The sequence below is a fragment of the Coffea eugenioides genome, chromosome 6, assembly GCF_003713205.1.
Source record: "Coffea eugenioides isolate CCC68of chromosome 6, Ceug_1.0, whole genome shotgun sequence".
NCBI classification, from domain to species: Eukaryota; Viridiplantae; Streptophyta; class Magnoliopsida; order Gentianales; family Rubiaceae; genus Coffea; species Coffea eugenioides.
Window position 1 is genome coordinate 15,097,152 of NC_040040.1, and position 22,129 is coordinate 15,119,280.

General features: G+C 35.2%; 2 protein-coding genes across 4 annotated transcripts; one reads left to right on the forward strand and one right to left on the reverse strand.

Moving 5' to 3' along the window:
- The first annotated feature begins 4,600 nt into the window (after nt 1-4,600).
- LOC113776143 lies at nt 4,601-9,213 on the forward strand. The gene is made up of 5 exons (XM_027321239.1): nt 4,601-6,106; nt 7,386-7,443; nt 7,561-7,644; nt 7,861-8,002; nt 8,590-9,213. The coding sequence occupies exons 1-5, from the start codon at nt 5,521-5,523 to the stop codon at nt 8,953-8,955; spliced, it is 1,236 nt and encodes a 411-aa protein (XP_027177040.1). The 5' UTR covers nt 4,601-5,520; the 3' UTR covers nt 8,956-9,213.
- Nucleotides 9,214-10,373: 1,160 nt separating this feature from the next.
- Nucleotides 10,374-15,871, reverse strand: LOC113776295 (probable WRKY transcription factor 32). 3 transcript variants are annotated; one of them, XM_027321423.1, is made up of 5 exons: nt 15,532-15,871; nt 15,207-15,259; nt 12,856-13,562; nt 12,588-12,746; nt 10,374-11,066 (listed from the first exon to the last, which is right to left on the reverse strand). In XM_027321423.1, the coding sequence occupies exons 1-5, from the start codon at nt 15,809-15,811 to the stop codon at nt 10,721-10,723; spliced, it is 1,545 nt and encodes a 514-aa protein (XP_027177224.1). In that variant the 5' UTR covers nt 15,812-15,871; the 3' UTR covers nt 10,374-10,720. The 3 variants fall into 3 exon arrangements, with proteins under 3 accessions (XP_027177224.1, XP_027177223.1, XP_027177225.1); XM_027321422.1 differs by having other exon boundaries at nt 10,374-11,078; XM_027321424.1 differs by having other exon boundaries at nt 11,044-11,125.
- Nucleotides 15,872-22,129: the final 6,258 nt, after the last annotated feature.

A 22,129-nucleotide genomic window follows, 5' to 3' on the forward strand; every position in this document is an offset into this window, starting at 1 on the left:
TATGACTTGAGAGCATATTGTTGCCTCAGCTTTTTTGAACTTTCTTGTATGGTCATATAATCATGTGTCTCAATTCATATGGAAAACAGAAAAAAAAAAAAAAAAAAAGGGCTGACGTGCTGTCTTACTTTTCAATGTAATCAACTGTTGGAAATTGTTTCTTTTATGTTTTTGGATTGGGAAAAATAGAAGACAACTTTTTCTACCAACCAAAATTGTGTTAATTCTCTCCCTCATGTCCTGCTAGATGGGACTTAAAAAGACACACCGATTACCCCTTTTTGCACCAACCACTTAAAAGAGTAATATAGCACTTGAAAAGGAAGATGTATGTTTCTCCGTTTCACAGCAACATACCAGATGCAGCAGTCGAATTAATTTATTTATTACGGACAGAAATTAACTTCTAGAAAATTTGGGGATTAGATACTAATTGTAACCATATATGATACTTAATTCAAACCTTGACAGCTTCCTAAAGTTGGTTGTTGTTCCAAATTGTCACATGAAAATGAAAAAAAGAAAAAAGAAAGGGCTTGTCCCTTAAATGATCCCTATGTTATGTATGCGTATATGATAAATTTTGATAACTGAAATCTCTCATCTCTCTAATGTCCCTTAAATGATCCCTATGTTATGTATCCATATACGCAGGGGCTCAAGAATGAGGCCTTAAACTGCATATTTGTGGTAAATTTCTCTTCATGATTTGGAAACAATGAAACTATACTAGCATGCCAGACAAAGCCAATGACACGAGCAATGATGATGAACACCATGGAACAAGTAAAGAGGTTAAGCCTATGTATCTTTATTCAAGAAAATGGTAAACGTTTTATGTTTTAGCAGAACAGAGTGTTACACTACACGTAAGAAGCGGGTCGGATTGGATGGTAAAGTAAGAGCGATTAAAAAAAAAAAAGAGCGTTACAAGTAAATTAAGTGCTGCTTTCAGGCTTTTTGGTACCATAATTTTCGTGTTATCAAATGGAAAGGACAGTAATAAAACTATAACCGAGTTGCTAAAAATCAAGTAATGAGCAGTGTTAGTCAAGCAGCAGAATTACAGAAATTTACAGTGTCAATCAATACATTCTTGCTGTCACAGCAGGAAAGAATTCAAGTCCTTTGTCTCCCATTCTCATTTGGGACACAAATTCCAAATCTTGTCGACATCTTATGCATGCAAGATAAATTGTTGCAGCAAAACAGTTCTGTTTGCCTAATTTTTCAACCTTGCATTTATCTTTTCGAGTCCGTGATTAATGGTCCGGTGAAATGTGTAAATGTTTCCGACTTTCCATCCATCGACAATTATTTGATCCATCACGAAATACATTGAAAACTGAAAGAAACGGATCAACTATACTGACTTGCCAGTTGCCAGCAATGTCATTGTCACAAAATTTGATGAAATAATTCATTTCCTCTTAGTTAGAGCAAAGGTCCAAATTCCATTTGGCAGTTTGTGAACTATTTGTCTTGCATCTGCTTCCTTATATTCGATTCTCTCTTCTAGGCTTTCGTAGCCAAGTACTCTAATAAATAAGATCAAATAGTTAATCGATTTTTGCGCTTCCGGAAAGTACAAAGATATTTTGAGTCGCAGACAACAAAAGTACTCGTATCAGACTATCAGTACAATTATCTACAATAATAGTAGACACAAAACAAAATTATTAAGGTAAAGTCAGAAGATGTATTAACAATCCGGTTGTTGGATTGATCAGAAGTGAGTGAGGAAAAACAAGAAGTGTCTTGATTACAACAAAGAAAAACAAGACCCAAATTATGCTTAGTTTATTTTTTTGTTCTCACAGTCAATTAAGCTTCATTACAAAACTCTAGCATTGTTTATCTAATTCATGTATGATATATATATTTTTTTCATCGTCAATTGAGTCTACAGGCACCCGATGGAGACTGAATCACTGTCGGATCAGATACAAACGGGTCAAATTGTCTTCCTCTGTTGAGATTCCAAAAGGGCCAGAACTGTCTTGTCATGAAAACCTTTCATTAAGTAGATGACTTTTGCCAACAAGAGTGGAGATAATTGATTGGCTTTCGAAAATATGCTTAATAAGGGATTAATTAGATAGACTTAAGCAGTGAAGCATTTCAACACAAAAATCATGGCGTTTTAAGGTGTGTAACAGACTAATGTCAAGTTTTTGATAATCCGTGAAGGGACAATTAAATGAAACCATTTCAGGGAAAAAGAATATATTTGTTAGTTAAGAGAGATGTTTACCCTATTAAGCCAAAATTGATTTGTTTCTTAAAAGTCTTGCTTTCCATTTCAATCTTTTGTCGTTTGTTTGGATTTGTGTAAACATTTAAGAGAAGTCCAAGATGGGAAGCAAAGCATCCAATGACTCAAATGTAAGCATCACCTCCGATTCAACTGTCCATCCAAAGCCAGGCACCCCTCACTTGCAACTTTCAGGGACTCCTTGGAACCTTAACAAACAAAACCCAACTAATTGGCTAAATTGAAGTTTGAGAGAGAACTGCTTATTAGTAAGATGGACTTATGGAACATTTCTGACTCGAAATGTTAGGGAGAAACGAAAGCTAAACTGATGGTTTCTTGTCGAAATCAAGTTTAGTTAAAATTGCATTACACAAGTAAATCTTAACCATTTCTGTGGTTCAAAAAGACTTATTTTTCTGGAAGTTTATGCTGTTCAATCTTAATTTTATGGTTTCAGATGTGTACCGTCTTGGTCGAGGCAAGTATTCTTAAAACAAACTTCCGTCCATTCCCACCTTACTATTTCTGATTTAATGAAATCAAACCTCTTATAATTGGTTCAATTGAGTTTTGTCCAATTCTGTCCAATTTGTGTGATTTTCAAGATTTGATATAAAACCACACAATATTTGTTTGTGGAAGTATTTTATCTTGTTTGTATACACCAAACTTGTAAGAATTACAAGGGATAATTTCAGAAACCTCCCCTAAGGTTTCTGACAGTCTCACTGTCCTTCCCTAAAGTTTTCAAAATATCAGAAATCTTTCATAAACCTACTAATTAGCTAGTAACAAATCAACCCAATTCAAATACAAAAATAATATAAAATTGGTATTAGGAGAGAGAATACGATTTGATTCCATAACTACCCCTTAAATTTTGCATTGGGTATTTAATTCACTATGAACAATATATATCTATTTTAAATTTAGCAAATGTGAGGTGTTGTAAATGAAATTGCTTACAAAAGCAAGGCTTCAATTTCAAAATTGTGTAACTATTACCACATTCACAGAGTGTAGACAAAAGATTAGTTTTCTAACTCTACGTCAAGTTTAGCAACTCAAAATCTCATCTATGTATTTCACGTGTAATATCACACTATTACATCTATTATAACACATCAGTTGCATACTCTGCTTCAGGAGAAACAAAGCATGTAAACCTTGCTACAGCCAACATTTCAATTTAAAAAAGGCCATTTGTTGAATAATCACAAACAAGAAAAAAATTGTCATCATTAAAAGATTTTTCAATTTAGTAGCACACAACCAACAATCTGTACTTATATTTCATACAACACTAATACCTATTTTCCATGACAATAAAAGTAACAATTAGGATAAAAAAAAAGAAAAAGCACTATAATTGAATATCAATCATCAAATGGAGCAGATCATATAGAAAATAATACAAACTATATAATGTCATATTTTCCAATTTTTGTTTGATCCAAGCTATTATTTTTCACTTGTCGGGTCACTGTTAAGCATGACCAACAAGAATTACCGTAACATTTGCAATCAAATAATAAAAATTCCAAAATTTAAGAGCAGAAAAATCTTAGAGGTCGATCTTGAAATTTTCACAATCACCAAAATTTTGAGAAAATTTTGAGAGTAAATTTCCTCTTCAAGTCTCCTAAATCCTTAGATCTATTTCTCTTATTCCACAAAAACCACTAAAGTCTGAATTATTGTTTCTACTCATTCACATCAATTATCAATCTCAAAAATGCACCTATATTTGGCTCCCGTTTTGTAATGGCATATTAGAAATTTAAAAAAAAAAACTTATAAATTGTCATTATTTCTATTAAACCAGTTAATAACAATTTAACTAAGAATGTGAGCATAATTGCGAAATATCTCTTAAGTTGTGTGGGTAATTAAGCCATGCTTGGATTGCTTGTTTCCGTCGGAAAATATTGTCGTTTTCCGTGATCACATTTCCCTATCACATTTTTCCCTCACATATATCAAATCGCTACAGTAATTTTTTCATGAAAAATGACGGAAAATGCAATCCAAACACAACCTAAATCATTTCTCCATGATAGACGTAGCAAATGGACCCCAATGACCTGACAGGGAGGTTTCTGATATTTTAGAAACCTAAACCTCAGGGAGGTTTCTGAAATTAACCCATAAAATAATCTCACTTGGACCTGCCACTAAACTACATTAGCTATGGACTTAAAAAGTAGTAAAAAAATTGTTTAAATTGCCTTGGCTAAAGAAAGAAAGTTGAAACGGTCAAGCTCATCTCCAATCACACTCCATCGCCCATTCCTCTTCCACTCACTCTCACTCTCCCTCTCTCCCTCTCCCTCTCATTTTTCTTCTTTGCCTCCCTGTCTCTCCCAATCTCTCTCATCAATTAATCCTCTCCCTTCTTCACCTGTTGTGGTAAGTGAAAAAAGTTCATGGTTCATCTCTCACTCTCCCACATTGTTCTTTCACATTTCAGGTCTCCACTTTACCACACTCCCGAAAGGTAAAAATGACAACTTTCCCAAAATTTACAGCCCATAATAGAATATAGTGCAGTGTAAGTGCTCTGCCAAATTCTTTGTTTTTACTGCCATCATCATTCTCATCTTAGCACTGGTTAAAAAATGTCAGCTTTTGTGCTTCAACAAGTGCTAATAAAGCTCTGAGAAAAATCAAAAGAGAAAGAAACATTTGCAGACTGGAATCTACCCTCTCTTTTAAGAAGGCTCATTATTATTCTAATACCTTTCTTGGCTCAATATAAAACCACCTATTCACAGCTGTCTGCTATACTTAAATCAGTAACTGCTGCCACTCCTCCCTCCTCTACTTATAAGTGCGTCTTATTCTATGCGTGCGTGCAAATCTAGGCATTGGTCAAAAAGGTGATATATATTTTTCCCATATATGAATAAGGGTGGTATACTTGAAATTTTGAGAAATGGGTTTCTGGGGCTTTTGAATTTTGAAGCAAGGAAATGGTGGGTAAGAGTAAAAAGCACTACTTTTTTTATTTGTTGAGGGAAGGCAGGAAAGTTTGGGTCTCTTTGGCGTTCTACTCTGGCGTTTTTGGGGTTCGAGTAGCGGGGGAGGAGAGGGGTTTTGGAAGCTGAAATGTGGTTTGGTAATGCGTGGAACTTAGCTGATGAATAATCCTTTTGTAGTTAACTAGGGATTTTGAGAGAATTGTACTAAACCCAAAAAGGGATTTGGTTAGAGTTTCTTGGTTTCTCAGTGGGGTTGAGCATCTTGCAATGTGGTTGTAATGGATGGTATTCAACCTTAAATTTGGTGAATTCTTGACTATCTGGGAGCATAGGAACAGAGGCAAGTGTTACAAGTTAGAAGAAGTACCTCATTCAATGTCAGGGGCGCCAAGGATGAGGCCAATGAGCGTGGGAGATTCAGAAGGGAGGTCTGTCCTAGTACCAGGTGGGAACAAGGCACAGCGGTCACTTAGGGTGAAAAAGCCTGTCACTAAGGCTTGGGGAAAGGCAGAAAAGTCAACTGACGAAGTTGAGGTCGTGGAAGATAAAAATGGCCCTTCATCACCAACTTCTGTTACTGATTTATCGCCTCCCTTGAATTCTACACGCTTTCCTTCAATACTTCGTAGACAGGATTCATTGTTGCACTCTAGTTTATCACTCAGTGCTTCATGCTCTTCTGATGCTTCTACAGATTCATTTCATAGTCGGGCATCAACCGGTAGAATTTATAGAACAAGAATTATTGCGAATAGGAAAAAGCACTCGGCATCAAAGGCAAAAATAGTTGGTCCAAATGGTGTTTCAGGATCAACATCTGATGGTTTGCCGGCCAAGAGAACTTGTGCCTGGGTGACACCTACTACTGGTAAGTCTTGATTTTGAAATTTGAAGTTAACTCTGATGTATAGTCACTTCCGTTTATATTTCATTTCGTGTTGTTTCATTTTTCAGATTTCATTAGTGTATAGGGGTCAGTAGTTTGATGGTTCTAGGTTCTAGAGTTTGCTCCGCTAGGTTTGCTTAAGGCAGAAATGAAACTAGTGAGTTCAACAAAATTCAAAATTTCAGCAGTTAGTGCTTTGCAAAGAACTAAGGAATGTGTTTCATAAACTCAGTTTGCTCGCAATTACAAGGTTATTTCTAATTTTCTTCTGGAATCTGAATTCCTTTTAAGAACTAAGAAGGGAAACAATATTGGCTTCTGAGTGTTATAAGGTTTGTTGATTCAATACATTTTAGAATAGTTTAGAATAGCGATTGTTCTGCCAATGATACATCAAAATTTTGTAAGTTCAGCATTTGCTTTATAAAGAGGAAGTTCCCTCTTTAACCTATGGAGGTTAATGCTGGCAACTCTTTTGTACCACTGCTTGTATAGTATTTTTCTTGGATCTTCTATGACATACTATTCTTAAATTAAATTTGTTGAGAGACAATATCTGCTACATCAAAACAACTGAATATTAAAATTACAGGCTTGGATGAAAATTTTGCATTCCATATCAGTTAATTTTGGTGAAATTTTTTGGCTGTTTGCGCCTGCATTAAAATGCTAGAAATGAAGTGCAAGCTCTACATATCCAGGCTATTCATTTTATCTTTTAAGTTGCTTGAAATCATTAGCCTATGTTCATATAATAAGAGGAGGTGGTATTCTGGCAATTTTAAATTGGATCTTTAATTGTGCGCCCCCCCACCCCCCTTCTCTTTAAAAGGAAACTGAGTCCCAACATAGAATTTTTTGGTCAAAATGTGGACGATTTCCTTATTTCCTTTAAATTAATTTATTTTGAAAATGATCAAGTTTTTGTCAAATTACTTTTAGTTGACATTTTAACAATCTTCAGAAGATGTATTCCAGGTCTAAATAAATAAGCAACATAAATTGATCCGACAGGTGAAAATTTGACGTTTATATTGAAATGATGGTGGAAGGGGTTTTAGTTTCCTTTAACTGAAACTGCAAACACATTCTTTAAACAATTAAAGCCTGTTTGTACCTAGAATCAGGGGGTCCATTTACTACCTCCTGGCTGCAAAGTTAGCTAGGTATATTATGTAGACAGGTTCCTGATGATGATGGCCATGGTTTTAAGTTCTCTTGAGCTGTCTATTTGTTTATAGCTTTCAATTGCTGATGGCAGATCCAGCATATGCTACTTTTCATGACGAAGAATGGGGGGTTCCAGTTCATGATGACAAGTGAGCAACTGAAATGATGTTTGCATTTATTTTTTATAGTCTAAATCTGAATTATGTGGTGATTTCTTTGCTCTCTTCCCCCTTTTTGTGTATGATTGTGCCCATTGATTTGTGCAGGAGACTGTTCGAGCTCCTTGTTCTTTGTGGAGCCTTATCTGAACTTACATGGCCTTCTATCCTCAGTAGAAGGCAGATATTTAGGTATCTTCCATATATTGCTTTCCTTGTTATCTATGATTAGTGAATGTGATCTGTCAGTGTAAAGCACATAGATCAGTTTGGTAATATCTTGTGCTGCTTGTTGATTTCTACACTATTTCTAAGAAGAGGACTATCTTAACGTTTTCTGATCTTGTTGTTTTGCCTTCGCTTGAGCTATTTTGATGCATTCTTTATTGACAAAATTTCTTTACGCAGGGAAGTATTTGCAGATTTTGATCCCACTGTGGTTGCAAAGTTGAATGAAAAGAAAATAATAGCACCTGGAAGCACTGCAAGTTCGCTACTATCAGAGCTTAGATTGCGAGCCATAATTGAAAATGCTCGTCAAATATCCAAGGTAGATTGTCTAATGGTGCACATTGTCTGGTAACTCTGTCCACCAGGTCAACTAGTTTGAGATCAGGCCCTTGAGTTATTAGTTGGTTTGGTTTCCAAGACAAATCTGGCTATAGCTATAGTGATTGATCTTATGGCAGTTAGACTGTTATGGATGTTGTCATTAATCTTGCTGTCCACCAAAATGATCATGGCCTTGTTGTAGTACAGCATTTACGGACCCACTAAGTTTTTTTGCTCATGTCATTCTGTCCAATAGATGGGTTTAGGACTAATTGATCAGTCAGATTAGGCGGAAAGTAACTTAGTGGTGGTCCTGACCATCTCCAATCCGTTTTATGTACTAAGGGCCATGGGAAAATTATTTGCCCTGTTCTCTATTATACTGCAAATGGCAAGTTAAAAAGTTTGCATTTTGATCTTGATACTGTAAAGTTCAAAATGATCACTTAACATAACTGTCCCTCTCATTAACCGTGCCAGCTTGCCTCTAACCTAACTTTATTGGTAGAGTAAAAGAACAGATTTTTATAGCTCTTTTAGCTAGTGTTACTGCAACTAACTTTTTTCAGGTTTTGCCAATGGCAGGTCATAGATGAATTTGGGTCATTTGACAAGTATATCTGGAGCTTTGTGAACCACAAGCCTTTGGTTAGCAGATTCCGCTATCCTCGCCAGATTCCGGTGAAGACCCCAAAAGCTGATGTTATCAGCAAAGACCTAATGAGAAGAGGTTTTAGGTGTGTGGGGCCAACGGTCGTCTACTCATTTATGCAGGTTGCTGGTTTAACAAATGACCATCTTGTTAGTTGCTTCAGATTCCAGGACTGCATGACTCCTGAAGGAAAAGCAGAAGCTAGCGTTGAGGATATTGCCCAGCAGAAGAAAGTCAACGAAATCATCAAATCCGAGTTATGTGTATCAATGGACGAGTTGAGTATTTCATCCGAATGACCTGGTTTATCTACTTTGGGGCAGGCAATGATAATGTTACTTCTTCTGTAACACCTCTATCAACTGCTATTCAGCCATAATTTCATATATATAGCAGTTAGCTGCAAAGATGGTTGTGTATATAGAATTTATGCATCAAGAATTTCCTAGATTGGGGACCATGAGTAATCAACTGATATCTCAATTTAGAATCCCTTGTATAGTAGAAAAGCTAGTGTTGTGATTCTACTCTTCTCAAAATCTAATCCAGATTATAAGCAGGGGCCATTTTGACATGAATCAAACCGGCTGAAAATTTGCTGGTCTAGGCGTGGTACTGGCTTTGTGAGGCACCTGTCTTGGGACACAAAGTACTATCATGGTTGCGAGTTTCCCATGCTGTTCATGAAGAGGGTGTCAAAACTTGTTCCATTAGCCCAGCTTTTAATGCCTGCTTTGGAACTAACGTGACAACATTATACTATTAACTTTGTCTAGGAGTTGTTGGCCTCATTTAAATGTGATTGGAAAACTTATCTACAGGACCCCAATTCCTTCAAGGACAGGGACCAAGTGAATTTACTCTACTGAGGATGTGAAGTTTTGGGCGCGGACTTGAGTAGAGCAATCGTTCGCGTGTGCCTGGCTACACTTGAGAAGAGGCTGGCTTAGAGACGCCTCCAACCCACTGCCTCCGTCACCACACCAAACGTTTACGGCATTTAAATATAAGCTATTTTTAGTCGTTCCAATATATTTGAACAGTCGGACTTTTTTAGCATGGTGGTTGTGACTACTCATCGCTGTCGTGACAATTTGGGAGCTTTCTTCCAAGTAACAGACAGCATAGAAGAGTTCGAAAGAGGGAAATTGCTCTTAACTTGTACATAACTATGCAATTCATCTCACTTGCCAACCAAAACCTTGTCAGCAAGTGCTCCAGACTTTAGTATCACCACATGATAGGTTCAAGGAACAGTGATGCAATGTACCCGGGTGTCTGGCGAACTTGTAATCTATCATATAAACTTCCCAGTAATGAAAGATGGATGACGAAAACAGGATGTTTTTAACCTATGCTTCAGTCAACACAAGAGTAGAAGGCAAGAATTGAAGGAAAATAGGATGTTTTGCCTACACACAGTGAACAAAGGATAACAAGAACCGAAACCTTTCATGCAAATTCAAGCAGTAAGCAGCATCATTTGAATCAAAAAGTTTTAACGCTTAAATTTCTGCCATCTTCTTTGTTGGATTTACTTTAGGCACCACACCACATCAAACATACTAGACAGCCATTCTGCAATTATTCATGCAAGACAAGACATACATATTGATGTAAGAGGAAGCCGTGCTCTTTTCCTCTAAGCTTGTATAAAATCAAAGGCAGCAATTGCACAAAGCTGAACATTACGCACAAAACAATTTCTCAAGATAAGTACAGAGAAAACATAACAGGCCTCTATTGCTCTCAGATTGCCCATATCAAAGTCAACTAAACTTGACAAGCACAAGAAACTCTCTGTTTAGCTTACCATTTCGATTAATTAGTGCACAACAATGTACATGATGAAGCAGCCAATCCTATGCTATTCCAGCACTATCAATCAGTCTAACCTACTAAAAAGCCATACAAACAGCTAGATAAATGAAGCATACCTATATTTGACAAGGAAACACACAAGGAGATAAAATCAAGCAAAGAAAGCATCTTATCCAAAAGATACTTTTTCTTTATGCCATCCAGTCCTACTCACTATCTTTGCTCAGACTGGAGACTGGAATTTCAGCAAGGCTTGATTTCAAACCCAATACTTAAGAGAGTTCTAGCAGATTCAACGTTCTTCTCACCTCCACATTCCAATGTCTGACCTTTCAGTCCACCTTCTTTGTCTACTGACCACTGGGTGGCAGATACTTGATTCTGGATGGTTTCAGATTTTACTACCTGCACAGTGCTCATTGAAGCAGGAGCAGCAGCAGCAACAAGTGGAGCACTAGGTGGGCCATGACGTTTCTTTGGTACTGGCATGTCATGATCATGTACACCTTTGTAGGTTATTATGACAGCATTTGTGTTATCTTTGGCCCTCTCAATGTGCTTTCGAACTGGACATCCTGCTGAAGTACACCTATAATAGTTCCTGAAATTCATTGATTTGAGATGAAACCAACCAATAAACATGTAGGTCTGGTAGACAACAAGAACAAAAAAAAAAAAAAAAAGAATGTCAGAAGACTTCCAATTATTGCTCAGCTAAGAAAACAATCGAATCCAAGCACTGGCAAGCACAAGGTCTCTCATTACATTCATTTGACACTATTTCACAGACATCTAACTTTAGGGATCAATACAACCAAAAAGACACTCTTGGTGAACCTAAACGGAATTCGGGATATCCAGTGAATGTATATAGTTTTTTTATTACGGGTGAAATTTAGCACAATAATCACTGTATCTTTCCATTATTCTAGCAAAATATCTGTCTCAAAAACAACAAAGGCTAAAGCATTGGCGCATGTCAGGGCTACACGTAAAGTGCTCCGCTCGTGTCTTAAATATATATACAGTTGTACACATTAATTGAGACGTATTCATCCATTGATTCAGTTGTATGACCAGTATTAAGTCCTTGATGTATGATATTAAACAATAAGCCACTAACTGCTAGCTTCTTCATGTCTCACTGCCGTCACTTCTAAAACCCTACAAGTTTAATCCCAAATGTTTCTCTTTTCCTCCATTTAACTGCTAAGATATCACATTTAGCAGCAACTTATCCACCAATGTTTCTCTTGAAGTCCTCAGTTTACAAACTGTATCAGATAGTTTTTCCTTTGCAGTCTTAGGATAACACCACAATCAGTCAACATTTAGAAATCTTCATTCATCTTAAGGCATGGAAGCAACTAATTTTGTTCCTGCAATCTAACAATTTTAGTACCTCATGAAGTCAATCTTTGTTCTTCTTTGGATAGGACTTGAAATGTCTTGAGTTTTCTCCTTAAACTATTTAATGGATAAAAGCTTAGTAATATAGCAATTAGCACTGTCAGTGATTACTCCTATCATGCACACATAATAAGCAGGACAGGATACATCTCAGAGAAGAAAAAAGTTGTATGAAAGTAGAATCCCAACTGCACCATTCCTTTTCACTTTCTAGTAGGAATTCATGTTTATTTCTTGTAAACCTTGGCCATCTTACTAATCAGAATGCTGACCTCTACACACAGGTTTCTACTCTCACAACTTGCCTTTAACTTTTCTTCCAGTGTTTAGTTCAGAAAATCATCCCCCTCCAGTTATCAGGTATCAAATAGACAGTGCATGACAACACAACATCAAGTACCAATTTATGCCTGTGAAGGGAGCAAATCTCTAATCTCTAATTCCTTCTAACAGGACCTAGGCAAAGGAAAACGTTTGAGCAAGACTTGTAAGGAGGATAAGCTGGATACTTCTAGCATTTGCTTCTTGTCATATATGGGTAGACAATAAGGAACATCAAGATTCCCTCGCTTGAAGTTAAACTCAACTCAAAGGATATTCCAACATTCACTTTTTAACAGCAAAGTGTGAGAAACAAAAGCAGAATAATACATCACAAGAATTTCTTTAAGATCTCATATCATAATAGAAAACATTTTACCTTGGATGAGGATTCCCCTTGACCATCTTTTGCCCATACTTCCGCCACCTGTAGCCATCTGCTGAGATTCCCACATCACTAGCAGCATGGACCACAATTTTTGGTTTCTTTCCAGGTTTTAAAAGAGGAGCAGAGCAGCTAGCAACAGTTTTCTTCAATCTGGTAATCCAAAGAGTTAATATATATTAGTATGTATTAATTATCAGTTTAGAGAGAAACTAACTAGATGTAATCAGTAATAGACAGATATTTGCTTATGTTGAATTACCTTTTGCTTGGTTCAGGTTCATCTTCTCGCTCCTGCTTAATATTAGTTTCAGCATTATCATCTGAATCACTGGAATCCTTTTGTATTGGATCTGGTACACTAACTGTTTCCTGTACAGAGTCTTTTGAAGAAGTGGAAGGAGCTGAATCAGCTGTAGCTCCAATTGGAGCAACCGAAGAGTCACTCCCATTTGCAGGGGCAATTGACAATGAATGCCTGCTTCCCCTTGTGCAATTTACTTTTTGAGGAGGATCATGATTGTGATGACTTCTATAAACAATTTCCATAACACGATTAGAATCATCAGAACATTCAATTTTCTTAGCACAGCACTCAGAGTACGTGCATCTATAATAACTCCGAGAGCCTTGAGGACTCTTAACTTGCTTTTGACCATACTTCCGCCAGTTGTAGCCATCAGGGGAAGGTGTTTTTTGAATGGACACAACAGATAAAGTTTTTGGGTCAAATGAATTCTTTTTGTCTGCCTCTGATGTGTGTGAGGTGTTTCTGTTATCTCCAGGTGACATTTTTTGTTCTGGAAGAGTAGGACTTGGAACGGATGAAATCGGCTGAGTAACAGAAGTTGGAGATGGTTCTGATGAACGTGGACCATTAGGTGGCTCTTGCTGATTCTGTGTCTGATCTGGAACAGCTTGATCTGCAATGATTCTGAATTCTTCTTGGTAGGACATGCCAACTTGATCCTGAAAAAATTAAATAAAAATGAAATGAGAATCAATTACATACAACAGAATGCAGGAAGCACCTAAATCAAAGTTCTTTAGTTCGACAGAGAAAAATTTAACATGTAAATTCCATGGTGTTCTAAGTAGGAAGAAAGGACAAAATCCTACTTGCTCCACTTATAATATGCATGCAGCCACTAAAGAAGTTCTGAATGTATGTAAATGCAGAAATTTCAATAGACAGTAATAATAACATGGCAACAGAAAATGCCATCAAAAGATAGCAGTTACACTAATTCATAATTAACATGTTGAATTGGCTTGCACATGTAGCTACATGTGGTAACCTCGAGTTTTGAGTTGCATGTTCCTATAGATGAGCATTTCTCAGAGTACATTTAGCTTCTCATTCGACTTTCATAGGACAAATTTTTTGAAATACCAAGAAATTATACATGCAAGTATCAGGGGTTCTCTACTATGAAGCATGTTGGAAAACTAAGAGCCAGCAAAAGGTAGATAAATTGACTTTTGGCCACATTATCTGAATTATTTCAGCACGTGTTTTGATATTTTGCTGGATAAGGTAAATTACACTTTGTCCATCCGTCTTGCAAGGACACATTTCTTTCTTCAATTATTGCAAAATACACTTTCAAAATCAAAAGTCAAACTAAAGTAATTAACTGGTAACCTTCATGTAATACGAAAGAAGTTAGAAATACAAGACTAAAATATCCTCTCAAATTTCAAGTTTTCACATATAAGGAATGCTAATGATGAAATCACAATTCCACATGTAGCTTCATATTATGTCTAGCCAAACAGGAAAACAAAACCTACAGTCTGGTGCATTCAAAGACTAGTGTTGGGAATTGTCACCACTCTTAAGGGACTTGAAATAGAGCTTTTTTTTATCTCAATTCTTTGATTCTCTTTCAGAATTTCAAGTTATTTTCTTCCATTATGCGGTTTTAATACATAGGCTACAAATTCAAGCCTCAGATATGATAACTTCATGAATTCTACAAATGTCTTTAATATCTTGCTTTGCACCACTCCTCTTCTTATGCTTGTCCATATATTTTTTTCCCAAGCTTCTACACTTAATTACCATAGCTGATGTGGATCTTAACTTCAGTGTCAATGAAAATCATGCAAAACCAAGAAAATCTTGTTATTTAGTTGAAGCTTGAATACAACAAGATTACTAATTTTAAAAAGACCTTCTAGCAAAGTTATGATCACTAGAACTCTAATTTCCAGGTCCTTAATTTTTTGCTCTAACTCAACTAGTAGAAGCAAAACTTCTTTTTTGGCAGATCTGATCTCGTAGCTAAGAAGATCAGATGAATTGAGGGCCTGAACAAATACTCAATTCCAAAAACCAAAGCCCTAAAAACTAAAAAAAGGTCGGGGCAGATCATTTGACAGCCAAGCTAGTACCAGAACCCAAATAATTCAGCTAGTACCAACAATAAGACAACGAGAATGACAATTAATCAAGGACAAATTATCCAAAATCAACGAGAATGACACAGGTGCAAACTCCAACAAGGACAGAAATTTTCCAAAAAAATTTCACAAACATCCAATTAATCATGAAACATATTACTAGTAAATTTAAAATCAAAAGTAACTAAAACAAAGGTTTATTCTAACCTTCAATTCCTCGGCCGGCTCCAACCGTTGCATTTCATTGTCCACCGCCACCTCTGTTTTACAACTCACTAAACTTAATATTTTTTCCGCACAATTTCAAACCACTAACCTTACAACATGCAGACACTCATGTCACACACATCACACTTAAAAACAGGAAACAGGAAATTAGCATGAAAGAATGACCGGAAGAAAAAAGGGAAAAAGAAAAACTCTCACTCACACACACACAATATACACAAACCGCACAGAAACAAACGGTAGATTAGACAGGAAAAAAAAAAAGTAATGTTCGAGGAGAAAAAGGGGAGGGAGAGTTAAGCACCGAATTTGCAGTGGAGATCACTCGAGGCGGCGGTAGCTAGGGTTTCGGGAGTAGACGAAGCTCTGTTATTACTCATCTGAGCTACTACTACTGGAATTGAACTGTTGTCAACAGTTTTAGAATTCACTTGCTCATAACCATCACCACCACCACCACCTCGAGAATTTTCGTCAAATTCTTCCCTGGACTTTGAATTCTGAGCTGCTGCTTCATCTTCTCCTTCGCAGCTCGGGCTTTTGTTGCTACTATTATTATCAGAATTGAAATTTTTGGCGTCCATGGCGCCCGAGTGCAGCAGCTGCAGCACACAGTTAGTGCGTGTAATATAGAGAGAGAAAGGAAAGGTAATAAAATTTCTTTTTTGGAACGTTATTTTAATTTTTGCATTTAACCGCATAGTTTTGGTTTAGCGGTCGTGGTTAGCAATTCGGGTACAAACATGGGTTCTGATTAGTATTGTTTTGGGCGGGCCCATTGTCGTACTAAAGTGACATTATTGTCCTTTAAAACAAAGTAAAAATGTGTAATCAAGAAAAAATATTGCTAAATTTAGGAAACAAATAAAGTAAAAATAGAAAAGGGCAAATTCCAGTAGTTGAAAATGAAAAGGATCATAGATGGATGAAAATAACTACGTTGGTTTAAAATTTTGGTCCTTAAAATTAATCTTTAAAAAGTTTTAATAAAACTAAATTGTGCACGCAATATATTTAGTCAAACTGTTAAGTCAAATAAGACACATTTAGATGCTCTCTAAAAGTATCTTTCCTTACCTCTATTAAGAGATAGTCAAATTTTGTCTATTATATCTTTTTGTCGTGTTATCACTTAGCACTCAATTGGAACAGAATTATTTTGCAATATTCGAAAATTTATGATGAATAATAAATTATTACGAAAGTACACTGCTAATTGCAGATATTAACGTTGTTTCAATATATGAAGCCTCATGGATTCAAGTAGGATTTACTCTAAAAGTTGCAACTGATTCAATTGAAACTTGAATTAGTAATATTGTCATTTTTCTTTTTAGGAGAGACCTTGCGAGTAGAAATGTGCAATACAAAGGCTTGAGGGTACAATAGTCATTCGAAAGGGAAGAAAGAGGATGAGTGGACCGGAGCGCCCAGAAATGAGAATAGTAACCGGTGTTAACTGTTAAAGGCCTAATATAAAAATGAACCGGACAAAAGATCCGAGGAAAGGGAATTAATGGAGTGTGTTGTTGACTGGCGTTGACTCAGGTGCTTTCTGTATTACTTATGCCGGCATCTTCTAAACGGGCGTTAGATTCTCCGTTAGGCGTTGGATTGGTGGGTGGCTCAATCAGGACTATCTATGACCGGCGCGTTGACGTTTTCGTTCTACTAGCACCTGAAAAATTCACGATTTCATCAAATTCGTCTCTTCACATTTTTTTCCTTTTTGTTTTTACAAACTAATTTCATTTTCTTTTCTAAATATGACTAATCTAAAATTTCTGAAATATATATCACATGAGTTTATATTATATCTTCCATTAATTAAATTAATGATATTATAAACAAGTACTGCATCCTAGAATTACCGATCTTTTTATTATATTTTTGTGGAGTAAATAAAAATAGAAGAGCATGGACTAACTTTGGTAATATTAGGTCTGAATGCATGATATATGATATGTGTTCAAATTTATTTATTTATTTTTACATGTCTTATGTGTCTACATTTGTTTGTGTGAAAAAAAAAAATTGCACTGATTGATATAGGAAAAAATAATTTAAAAACATTCCAACAAACTATCATTTCAAGTAGTCAGGAAGGATTTTTAGAACTTTTCCTATTATCAGATCAACAATTTGAATCTTGGCCACCATTAAGACAATTGGAATGAAATTTGCTCTCTTTTTTGTATTTCTTGTGTCTAAAATTAGTTTGTCATTTATAGAAAATTCATTTAGAGTATTTTGAGGTGGAGAAGCGAACTCTGCGGTTAATACTCATAAAAGGGTGCATTAACATGCTGGATAAACAAATATATCGTTACTGACAAAAAAAAAAAAAACATGCTGGATAAACAAGAAGTCAAGCTAAGTTCTCCATCTCTACCGGCAAAAAGAGAAAACTTGCAAGGGATTTTTTTTTTTCCATTTAAGCAGAAAATCTAAAATTTTAACTACAAATTGTCCATTTCTTCATTCTACAAACACAAACGAGATGTCTAAAACGCGTCAGAAATCCCTCTTGGATCAGCTTGAAGAAATTGATTAATTAGTTCTAACTACCATCTTGAAAGTTTAAGCAGCAAAAATTTTGTTTTACTATTTATTTTATCTTCTGTTGTCATAGTCCTTCGTAGGGATGTACTCGAGCCAAATCAAACTCGAGTCTCAACTCGATCTATATGTAACTAGACTCGAGTTCGATCGAGCCTAAAAATCGCAACTCGAAGCTTGATTTGAGAAAATTCTTTTAAACTCGAGACTCGACTCGATAAGGCTTTGATCAAGCCTTATCAAGTCGAGTCTAATCAAACTTTTTAACTTGACTCGAAAAATGTATATTTATAAATTTAGTATAAATTATACCCATAATGGTTATTTTATAATTATAATACATATATATTATTTAAATTATATATATTAATTAAATATATCCGGCTCGACGAGTAGCTCGTCGAACCACAAGCCGCAAATTCCTGACTCGAACTCGACTCGAAAATATATTCGAGTAGCTCGAGACTCGGATTGAACTCGATTTGATCAAGTTCAAGCCAAGTCGTTGACCGAGCTACTCGCGAGCTACTCAATGGTGGCTCGACTCGCTTACATTCCTAGTCCATCGTCATAAATTTCTGATACATGTTCAACAATTTAATGTTAATTAATAAAGGGATTCGTACAATGTAAGAAGGATGGTGATCTGATGCTTTAGGCTCCGTTATAGAAAAAGACTCAGGTCAGTTGGTTCCAAAATAAACAGTATTGGGTCAAATTCCATTAATGCACCAATTATTAACTTATTATCTCACAAATGGATTTAGTGTTAACACTTTGGTTAAAGACAAATTAATAGTCGTCTTGATACATAGAACATTACATCACAACATCAAAGCATCACAAAAAAATATCAAATTTCTTCTACAATATGTCTCGGGTCGGGTGTAATCACTTCGCATGTACTACATTTTTATTTTCAATGATTATACAACAAGTATATATATTTTGTTGGTTTGTCTAACGGGTGTATCGTTAAAATATAATTCAGGTGTTATGTTCTTAAAAATATAATATTAATTAAAAAAAAGTAAATAAATATAAGAGAGAGTAGGTAAGATTAAATAGAGAAAGTATATAACTGCAAGAAAAGACAATAATTATTAATATATATGTGTGTGTCATAGTTATTAAACCCAACCCGGGAAGGAACCCGGCGAAGGAGGTGGGTCAACGGGTTACTGGTTTAACCGGTGGGTGAGTGGTTGAACCGGTGGGTCACTACATATATTTAAATATTATATTTCATAATTATTTATATAAGATATATGATATAAATTGTAATAAATAATGCCATAACAAAAGCTCATTTAATTTAATTTGTTATAAAATAATTAATTCATATAAGAATCAATCAAATATAAAGTTATTTATTAATATACCAAACTTCAAGTGTAAAATTTTATCTATATTTAGTGTAATTATCTAGTTTATTTATGAATTTTAAGTGTAAAAAATTATTAAAATTAATATTTGTCTTTAAATGAATTATGTAATATGTTATTTTTGGAATCCATTTTATAACTTATAGAGTTTGGAGGGTAATAAATTTTTATTAAAAGATTCCAAATAAATTTGTTTTAGAGAAAAAAAGATAGAATTGAAAAAACATTTATATATCATAATAAAGCTACTATATCAACATATATGGAAGTAGTTTGGTGGTAAGCAGGCGGTAGTGTTGGGGCAGAGGTCCGAAGTTCGAGTTTCAACAATAGCAATATAATTTTTCCACAAAATCTGATTAGTGACAAAACCGGCCAAAACCGGCCGGGTTTCCGGTTTAACCTGGTTCGACCGGCGGGTCGTTGACTAAGTCAACGGTCACTTTGCACAAACGATCTGATTCCAAACCCGGCCCGGTCCAATGACCGGTCCACCGGTTTGACCGGTTCGACCGTCGGGCCGGACCGGGTTTAATAACTATGGTGTGTGTGTCTATATATATATATTATATGTTAGGTAAATATTAGATATGTTAATATGCGGCTTAGGAACCAGTTAGAAAAACCCATATTTTATATCAGCCCAATCTGGCCTTTTTGGACCGCTTTGTCATCACGTTATTAAAATTTATTTCCTTTGGTTAAGGAAGTCATTCATGTCCTTCTTTCTCTTTTATTTATCAGTCTTCTGTCCTGATCTCTTTGAAGTGGTCGATAAAGCAATAATTTAACGTCAATATACTAGCACAAAACCATCACATTTCACGGTTAATTATCATATTGGGAAACAAGTTAAGGAAATACAAACATAATCTTATACTAAAAATCTACTGTGAATCATTACTATGATTATATTGAAATATCAACATAATTATATAAAAATCAATGATAAACCAAAATACTATACAGTGATGTGGTTGGATATAGAGTTACAAATGAGTCGAGTTGAGTCCAATTTTTTGTCTAATTGAGCCAAGTCTCGACTTAATTTTACCAAACTTGAGTTCGATGAACTCTCAATGTAAAACTCGAGTTCGAATTCAATCTCAAATTCAAGTCAAGTTGAATTGAACTCGAATTCAATCTTAAAAAAATAGAAATAATTATTTTTATTTTTTTAAAAAAATAATATAGTAAATTTTTTAATAAATAATAAAACATAGGGATACATATACGTAATTTTGTTATTAAGATAAAAAATAAAAAAAATATATATATATATATGATTGAGTTGGCTCACGAACTAACGAATTGAATATCTTTGAGTTTGAACTTAATTTGATCAACTTGAACTCGAATTAAGTTTTGACTCGAACTTCTCGTAATCGGCTTATGAGTACGAGTGGTTTAACTCGCATATAGCTCTATTTGGATATGAGTTTATTTGGAAAATTTTTTTTGAAATAATAACGAAAGTAAGAATTTTCTAATCTTTTATAGCTATAAGTAGCACATAAGGTTGAGGTCATGAATGGTGCATGAGATGGTTCAGTTTTTTTTTTTTATGGAAACGTTAGAAATATGTTCGTTTGGATTGTAAGTTATTTGGGATATTTCTACTGTAGCACTTTTTGTGATGTGATGTATGTGAGATAAAAAGGTAATTGAGAAGATAAAAAGGTATATTGGAAATTGTAATGATGATGTAAACAAATAAAATTGGGTATAAAAAACAAACTATACAACTTGATCAAAGACCCATATTGAGCTTTACAAGAGTGTCCTTAGACGCTGAGAATTTAAGTATTCCTTATCTTGTACTAACTTAGCAGCATAAGCACTGATCCTTCTACTTATCATATTACATTGGTGGTCTATCAAGCTAAATGAGCATTTCATAAGTAAAGATCTTAGCATTTGAATGTCTTCCAGATGAGCAAAAAGTATTATGTCTTGTGCTTTGTTCGTCCTCAAACAACGTATCAACTGAGGTGATGAAACTTGCACATTCATTTCTTCTTGCCAGAGCTTCTCCCTAGCCTTGCACAGTGTTTGTTTGATCGCTGCAGCATGAGATGGTTCAGTTGGTCAAGCAAAATCTTCGTGAAATGTGTGCTATTTGTTGGAACTTTTCCCGGCAGGGAATGGCGCAGTCTGCGGGAAGTGAACCGGTCTACATCGTTCATCCTTCTTTGGGTTAATTCCTTATAACCCCTTGTACTTTTTCCTGTACCCAGTCGGCCCCTATTGACTTGAATTGCATCATTGTTCTCCTCATAATTGTTTTGGTGCCTTAACCTGTAATTGAGTTTTGAAACTTTAATAAAACTGTGTCTAATTAATTTATCAACCTAATTCCGATGATAAGGGGGGCTGGGTTAGGTGGTTTGAGAGAAAAAGAATATAAGTGAAAAATCTCAAATTTTAACCCTTTTATTTACACTTAAAAAATAAAATAAAATAAAATAACCTAGTTCCGATGATAAATTATACTGGCCCGAGTAGGTCACATGCATGGCTTATGACTTATGAGAGGCCCAGTTGTCAACGTGGAAAGAAATGCTTGCTTTTCACAATTATGCTGACCAAACAAAGTACCTAAAGAAATAAAATATCCCAAGTTTCTTCACCTCTTTTGATTAAACAAATAAAATAAGACCATCTTAATCTCACTTAATACTTAACCTAAAAGTTAATTCTCTAGGATGCAAAGATTTTTTTTTTTTTGGAAGTGATATAGATCTACATCACTTGTACAGATGTACTAAAAATCTTATTCCTTGTTTGGATTCCTTGTTTTTGTCTCTGTTTTTGAAAAACTGTTTTTCGCATTCCAAATGCTACAGTAAATGTGTATTTCAAAAACAATTCCAAAAACACCCATATCCAAACATTATATCAAAAACAACTCCAAATATACATAATATGTATATTTCAATTATGTATATTATATATATT